This window comes from Salvia hispanica, chromosome 2, assembly GCF_029641045.1.
Source record: "Salvia hispanica isolate PSC_SH4W2 chromosome 2, Shi_PSC_v1, whole genome shotgun sequence".
NCBI classification, from domain to species: domain Eukaryota; kingdom Viridiplantae; phylum Streptophyta; class Magnoliopsida; order Lamiales; family Lamiaceae; genus Salvia; species Salvia hispanica.
Genome location: NC_142693.1, coordinates 25,081,328 through 25,089,892, shown reverse-complemented (window position 1 = coordinate 25,089,892; position 8,565 = coordinate 25,081,328). Strand labels below are relative to the sequence as shown.

The 8,565-nt window shown below is 35.5% G+C and overlaps 1 protein-coding gene across 1 annotated transcript; it reads right to left on the bottom strand.

Moving 5' to 3' along the window:
• Positions 1–5,553: 5,553 nt before the first annotated feature.
• On the bottom strand, positions 5,554–8,283 carry LOC125202299 (receptor-like protein 49). The gene has a single exon (XM_089064498.1). It carries the CDS (start codon positions 8,224–8,226, stop codon positions 5,701–5,703), a length of 2,526 nt encoding a protein of 841 aa, XP_088920624.1. The 5' UTR covers positions 8,227–8,283; the 3' UTR covers positions 5,554–5,700.
• Positions 8,284–8,565: the final 282 nt, after the last annotated feature.

Below are 8,565 nucleotides of genomic sequence, written 5' to 3'. Positions count from 1 at the left end.
CTCCTTGCACACACTCTTGCAAGATCTTTAAATGGCTCCTTACCATTTTCTTGAATAATATTTTCCCTTGGTTTTTATTGAAGAAGGAATCTAACTATTTTTGGGAATTTCCTTGACAGGTTGAGGGACAACTCATGCTATCTCTAGAAGTCTACTAATTGACCCTTTGGCATGATGTGGGGATCAAGAATCGAGATATGTGTAGAGAGGATCCTCAATGAAGATTTGTAGTTATCTCTTTGCAAATTTTGGTTTCATGATGTAAGTGACTTTTGTAAAGAAGTTGTACTTATTTCCATTAAATCCTCATTTCCATTTTTAGTTGTAAGAAATTCATTGATTCTTGAGCTCCTTAGAAAAGTATTTACTGTAGCACTTTCTTTATGTAGTGTGATGTAAAAAGTCTTGATATGTACCACATAGGCGTGTATTCCCAAATACACATTTATGTGTACGTAAATTCCATATATTGTTTCACTTATATAAAATTAGCACTTAAACTTGAATTTCCTGTCAAAAATAAGCACACGAAAATTCGGGGCGTCACAAAAATATGAGGGAGAATAAAGTGCAAGAGAGAACAAAGTAAAAGTGATTTGATGTTTCGTTTTTTTTACTAAAAAATGAAAATGACTTAACTTAGTTGAGATAACTTGAAAAAGAATACGACTTAATTTAGTTTTTTAGTCCGATTAACCCGAATATTAAGGGATATAGTTAAAGTTTTTAACCCAATAAAATTACAGCCTGATTACCAACACCTGAGTAGAGTTAGCCTAAAAACTGCTGGCCAGCCCAATTGATATCCCAAATGGTAAAACAGAAAAAAAATAATGATAGAGAGCCTTTGTTTATAGATTTGTTTTTAGGTTTTTGTTGTACTTTGTATTTCATATTTTGATATTTTCCTTTTTCATAACTAAATTTTTTAGCAATTTTTTGTTTATTTCTTTAATTATTAGTTGTTTAGCTTTGACAATATAACATCATCTAATAAGAACTAAAGATAATTTTGGAACATAGTAGGGACTTGAGCACTTTCTCCTATATCGTTTCCGATGCTCATCCCCACCAGCGTCAAGTAGTATAAGCTGCCTGTGTTTTTGAGAACGATCGGCGTCATTGCAACTCCGGCAAAGTGCATCTTACTCGCCTTCTCCCTCTGACCTAACGAGAGGGTTTCGAGGGCTAAGTCACCGATGCTGACAGAGTTGTCAGCGTACCTGATACGTATTAATTAATACGTATCGGATATTTACAATTATTATAATAAGTCAAAACCCATCGCATGCTTTTCAAAAGCAAATAGTATATGCTTGTCTCGGGATGTAATCAATTGCTAACTAATTACCAATCCCAAATTGAGACCAATTTTCAACCATTAGATTAGAAGATCTTGTGGTTAATATAATGCCAAGTGTAATATATTTTAAATTTAAATAATTATTAATTAAATTAAAAGGGTATTAATGTCAAATCCTATATGTAGTAATTATAACTAACTACTTTATCTCTCCTCAAAATCATCTCAAATCTTTAAATTTACGTAACTCTCTCAATTTAAATTATTTTTTCGCAAAAAATATATCAAATTAAAGATAATTTAATAAGGATTCCAACGAGATCTATTGCATGTGTTCCATCGATGTTCGGGTGATGAAATTTGATAAATTATATTTCAATTTTCGTACATGTTGATAAGCAGCTATTTTCAACAAATGCAACAAAAAATCCCAATATATTGTAGGCAAAATCTCAATATTATGCATGTCCAATCTCAATAAAAATGTGTTGATATTTTCTCGTCCTTGTGTTGATATTTGTAATACACAATGTTGATATAAAAAAACACTCACGAAAATTGTCATATGATAACATAATGATGATATTACCCTTTTGTTGATATTTTGTCTACTATTTATTGAGATTTTGTGAGCTTTAATCTCATCCACTCATTTTAAAATCCAAGGGTGGAGATTTAGTCTTGATTTTGGATTAGGGTGCTAAAAGCGTTAGAATAGGACCCTGCTTGTCTCTATACCTTATTTCATAATTTTATTTAAAACATGTTAAATTAAAGTCTTATTAGTCCTAAGTCCTAAAAAGTTTGAAATTTTTAATTCATAATACAGGTATGGTTTTTCCAAAGACTTTTCATTGAAAAAATAAAGTAACACAGTTGCACCATAACAAAACTTGATTCATAATTACTTGCATCATTCATATTTCTCTTTATCGAGAAATTGAAGAAGCCATACAGGGGTTTTCTCAGGCCTGTTCATACGGTATCTAACTACTAACTAGTAGGCTAAGGTATCCTACGGTACCAGTAGGAATACACACCTCTTCACTTCAACTAGAATCATAGTTCCGGAATTTCTACGCGAATCAAGACCAAAAAAAAGGAAGTTTTCCAATTAATGACTCAAACCCATTGTCGAATCGTACTCAGCAGAATATGGAGGTACTTATGGCAGAACGGGCCAATCCGGTATTTCACAATAAAGTGATAGACGGAACTGCCATGAAACGACTTATTAGTAGATTAATAGATCACTGCGGAATGACATATACATCACACATCTTGGATCAAGTAAAGGCTTTGGGTTTTCAACAAGCTACTGCTACATCCATTTCATTAGGAATTGATGATCTTTTAACAATACCCTCGAAGAGGTGGCTAGTTCAAGATGCTGAACAACAAAGTTTTATTTTGGAAAAACACCATCATTGTGGGAATGTACACGCAGTGGAAAAATTACGTCAATCCATTGAAATATGGTATGCCACAAGTGAATATTTGCGACAAGAAATGAATCATAATTTTAGAATGACCGACCCCTTTAATCCAGTTCATATAATGTCTTTTTCGGGAGCTAGAGGAAATGCATCTCAGGTCCATCAATTAGTAGGTATGAGAGGATTAATGTCGGACCCTCAAGGACAAATGATTGATTTACCCATTCAAAGCAATTTACGCGAAGGGCTTTCTTTAACAGAATATATAATTTCTTGCTACGGAGCGCGTAAAGGGGTTGTGGACACTGCTGTACGAACATCAGATGCTGGATATCTCACGCGTAGACTTGTTGAAGTAGTTCAACACATTGTTGTACGTCGAACAGATTGTGGCACCGTCCGTGGTATTTCTGTAAGTCCTGGGAATGGTATGATGCCAGAAAGGATTTTTATACAAACATTAATTGGTCGTGTATTAGCCGATGATATATATATGGGCACACGCTGTATTGCCACTAGAAATCAAGACATTGGGATTGGACTTGTAAATAGATTCATAACCTTTCGAGCACAACCAATAACCATCCGAACCCCCTTTACTTGTAGGAGTGCATCTTGGATCTGTCGATTATGTTATGGACGGAGTCCTACTCACAGCGACCTGGTTGAATTGGGAGAAGCCGTAGGTATTATTGCAGGCCAATCAATTGGAGAACCGGGTACTCAATTAACATTACGAACTTTTCATACCGGCGGAGTATTCACGGGGGGTACTGCAGAACACGTGCGAGCCCCTTCTAATGGAAAAATAAAATTCAATGAAGATTTGGTTCATCCGACACGTACACGCCATGGACATCCCGCCTTTCTCTGTTCCATAAACTTGTATGTAACTATTGAAAGTGAAGATAGTCGACATAATGTAAATATTCCACCCCAAAGTTTTCTTTTAGTTCAAAACGATCAATATGTAGAATCAGAACAAGTGATTGCTGAGATTCGCGCAGGAACATCCACTTTGAATTTTAAAGAGAAAGTTCGAAAACATATTTATTCTGACTCAGACGGAGAAATGCACTGGAGCACCGATGTGTATCATGCACCCGAATTTACATATGGAAATGTTCATCTATTACCAAAAACAAGTCATTTATGGATATTATTAGGAGAACCACACAGGTCTAGTCTAGTTTCACTTTCGATCCACAAGGATCAAGATCAAATGAATGCGCATTCTTGTTCTGTCAAGAGAAATTCTACTTCTAACCTTTCAGGAACGAATGATCCGTCGAGAGAAAATTTTTTTACTTCTCGTTTTTCGGATAAAAAAGAAGATAGGCTTCTTGATTATTCATACTTTGGTCGGATTATAGGTACTGGTCGTTGTAATCTCGTAGATCCGACCATTCTCTACCAAAATTCTGATTTATTCTCAAAGAGGCGAAGCAATAGATTCATCATTCCACTCCAATCGATTCAAAAATGTGAGAATGACTTAACACCTCCCTCGGATATCTTGATTGAAATCCCCATCAATGGCGTTTTCCGTAGAAATAGTATTCTTGCTTATTTGGACGATCCTCGATACAGAAGAAAGAGTTCGGGCATTACTAAACATGGGACTCTCGAAACGGATTCAATCGTCAAAAAAGAGGATTTGATTGAGTATAGAGGAGGTAAGGAATTTAGTCCAAAATACCAAATGAAAGTCGATCGTTTTTTTTTCATTCCCGAGGAAGTGCATATATTACCTGGATCTTCTTCCCTAATGGTACGAAACAATAGTATCGTTGGGGTGGATACACAATTATGAAGTGTCGTGCATATTGAAAGGATCGGAATATTTTTCATAAAGAACATAGTAATTTTTTATAAGTGGCATTTTAATAAAACTTTTCGAACTTGTAGATCACATATATATTTTCTTAAATCATTTCAAAAGTAAATTTTGAATCTCGAATTTGTATTTAAAGGAAAAAACTTTGGAATTCTTTTTACGGTTTAACAATAGAAGAAGTCTGTACAAAATTACTTTTAATTTTGAAACATATATAAGCATTACTATTGTGTTGATTGAGAGTGTAATGGTAAGTCTCAATTTTTTCCACAATTTATTTGAGAGAATGTCGGTTTGTTTCATTCTACCTTTGGTAATTCTAATGTAGGCCAACGCGCCGCTAACCTTTTTCTTAGTTCACTTTTAATGAATTAACAAAATTTGATTTGCTTTTCTCTCGACCCATCTTACACGCAATTTTTAAGTCCAAAATTCACACTTTGCTTTAATAGTCATTTAAATTAAATAATTTATTTTAATTAGCTAATTTTATAAGGTTTAAAATAAATTATGAATCACGAAGTTTTAATCTATTGGTTAATCATATCGCACGTCAAATTTTAGGTGAAACCGTTGGTGACATATATACATGACAATCACAATTTCAGACGTGGATAAATTGCTAAATAAATCATGAAAGATTGTTAAATTTTAGTTCTTCCCACCTTTTTCAAAAATTGAAAATATAAATTATAAAGTTTGCAATATCTTATCCACCTCCTTTTCTTAGTCCTGTTCGTAATATTTGTCGACGGGCAATTCCTAGATGCACAAAATCCAGACCTTTTTTTTTTCTTTTGATAAAGGAGAAATAATTCACTAGAGTGATGGTAAAAAAGGGAATACGACTTACTTATAATGAAAATGATGGAGCATTATTTAAGCTTTGATTGTAGTTTATTTTTCATTTAATTATAACTATTATTGCGCATTGCACACAGGCTGATTTAGTCATACAAAAACTCCAAATTGACACATACAGAACAATATTGTTTAATCTATTTATAAAATAAGATATATTACAAAAACAGACCGTACTATAAAGTTTGGAGCACACAAAAAGAAACAGACATTACACCATACCATATGATCATTAAACACAAGCCAAATTACACAGTAAACCTTTACTCATGATATCTCCTGAGCCCATTCCTCCTCTCTTCTCTTCTCTTCTTCTCTTCTCTTCTTCTTCTTAATCTTCTTTCATGTCTTTTTCTCCTTCCTCTCTCATAGAATGTCTTGTCAGCAACCTCTTCTATCTTCTCAAAGTATCTTTCTCTCAAGCTTCTGCAACATGAAAGTATCCATGCAAAGCTTCCAAATCCCACAACGTAACCAAATGCAGCAAACACATATTCCCACTTAATCTCCTCATCTTTTGATTCTGAATCCTCTGATGGAGATGAGGCAGGTGGTCGGCGGTTGTTGAAACTTCCGTTGAGTGGTAAACCAGATAACCCCGTGTTTCCTACATATGAATCTGCCGAAAACGTTTGAAACTGGCGGCCAGTTGGGATCGGTCCAATGAGATGATTGTAAGACAGATTCAAGAATGATAGGAAATCGAGTTTTGTGAGCTCCTCTGGTATTCTCCCAGTGAGCTTGTTCGAAGAGAGGTCAAGCGACCCAAGCTCTGTCAAGGCGCCCAATGATCTCGGGATTGCATTAGTGAGAGAATTGTGGGATAAGTTGAGAAGATAGAGTGAGGTAAGATTACCAATTGCATCCGGTATTTCTCCTTGAAAATGATTGGATGACAAATCAATGGATGTAAAGTCGGGCCAAATCTTCACGAGCTTCACCTCTACATTTTTCAATATTATTGTCACCTCATCTCGGTAAAGATTGTTTACACTCAGAATATCAGAGGCTGAACGGGTAGGCCTACGTGCCTGACTTTGGAGCATCATTCCTCTCAAACTTGAGATGTTTAGCTGATTCAGAGTGCCACTGAAATTATTTGAAGATATATCCAGAATTTGAAGATCAGGCCAACTCTTACCACATCTCAACTCTCCATGGAATCTGTTGGAGCGCAACACAAGAACCTTCAAGCTCTCCGACAGCGCCATGCAAGGGAAACTATCTTCAAAGTTGTTGTTTCCAACATTCATCACCGCTAAATAATTACAATTTGCCAAAGACTTTGGAATCTTCCCTCCTAAGTTGTTATCACTAACATCAAAGGTGTTAAGGGCACACTCCCCAATTATTGTATCAGAGATAACACCAATAATGTTGTTTCCCCTAAGATTGAGCACTTTAAGGTAAAAACCTTCTTCAAGTAGGCAGGGAGGTATGCTACCGTTCAAGTTATTGAAAGACAAGTCGAGAACCTTAAGTCTAGGTATGTTGCATATGGAGGTTGGAACAACTCCGGTTAGCCTATTGTTTGCGAGAAACAAGAAATTGGCAAAATCATAATCAGATTCGTTTGCGTGTGGACGTAGTAAGGGAAACTCACAACTCAAAAGGTTAGAGTGCAAGTCTAGTGTTTGAAGAGAACCCGGTATATGGTAAGGCTTTTGAAAATCTGTCAGAAGATTAAGAGAAAGGTTCAAAGAGCTCATTCCAGTTCCCCAAATCCAACTAGGAATATCACCTTGCAAATGATTGTTTGAGAGGTCCAAATCTGCCAAATAGGATAGATTTCTAAGATTTGGGAAATCATGGAGATTGCCGGATGACATGTGCAATAGATTTAAGTAGGAACTTGAACTCATGTTGGTTGTGTCAACAGATAAGTTGTTGTTTGAAAGAGTAAGTTCCGAAAGACTTGTAAGACTTTGGATCTTATTCAGTTCAAAAGTTTCATTAAACAAGTTGTCAGAAAGCCTGAGACTTGACATGTTTGGAAGCTGGAAGAAGAAGTTAGGAATAGGACCTTCAATCCTATTGCCACTCAAATCTAGCCAAACAAGGTTAGAGTGGTCTAATATGGAAATATCTTTGATTTGTCCATTGAATTGGTTGTTGGATAGGTAAAGGTAACGAAGTGAAGGTAGGGATAAAAGATGGTGAGGAATGGTGCCATTCAATGAATTGAGGCTTAAATCTAAAAGGGAGAGTTTTGTAAGACCTAGAAAATGCAAGTGAGAAAGTGAGCCCCTAAGATTATTATGAGTAAGGTCTACTTTTTCGAGATTCTTACATTTATGAAATGAAGGAACTGAGCCAGTGAGAAAGTTACTAGATAATTTGAGTACAACTAGCTGAGTTAGGTTAGCCAATGATGATGGAATTGGTCCCATAAAACCAGACTGTGACAAATCAAGGTATGTCAAATTAGTGAGACGATGGAATTGGTTAGGAATCTGACTTGTGGTGAAGTCATTGTCTGAGAGGTCAAGCCACGACAAGTATGCCAATCGGAAAAGAGCTGATGACTCACCAATTCTTCCGGAGATGCCTTCGTCGTACAGGTTCAAACTGATAACGCGGCCAGAGTCATCGCATCCGACGTCTCTCCATTTGCAACAATCACCTGTCTCATTCCATTTCACTAAAGCCCGAGAAATGGAGGAATTGAATTTGAATTCGCTCCTGAGATCAAGTAACAACTTTTTTTGATCATCGAGGCATTGACCATCGACAAATATTATGAAGAAGACGAAGAAGAAAAGGAGGCGGAGAAGCGAAGAAACTGCCATTGCAAAGAAGAGGATGTATGTTAATATTATGGTGGGAAAATATACTTTAATTTAAAAACTTGCTTGAAATATGCAAGTAATAAGAGGATATAAATATTTCGAAAATTCACTATAGTTATTGGTTTATGAACGAGTCAGCTTCTTCGTTGCTCACTTGCTTTTCTTGACCCATTTTACACGTTATAATAAGTCAAAACTCAGCACCTGCTTTTTAAAAGCAAATAGTACTATATGCTTGTCTGTAAAATTTATTTCAAAATTATATGTATGAATGATGTTTAAGTTATTTCAAATTTTATCTTTATATAATTTTCCATATTACGGCCTTAAGGAACTAGG

Bases quoted from the DNA above. Each gene is read 5' to 3' on its own strand.
- LOC125202299 (XM_089064498.1), bottom strand. From the start codon at position 8,226: ATGGCAGTTTCTTCGCTTCTCCGCCTCCTTTTCTTCTTCGTCTTCTTC.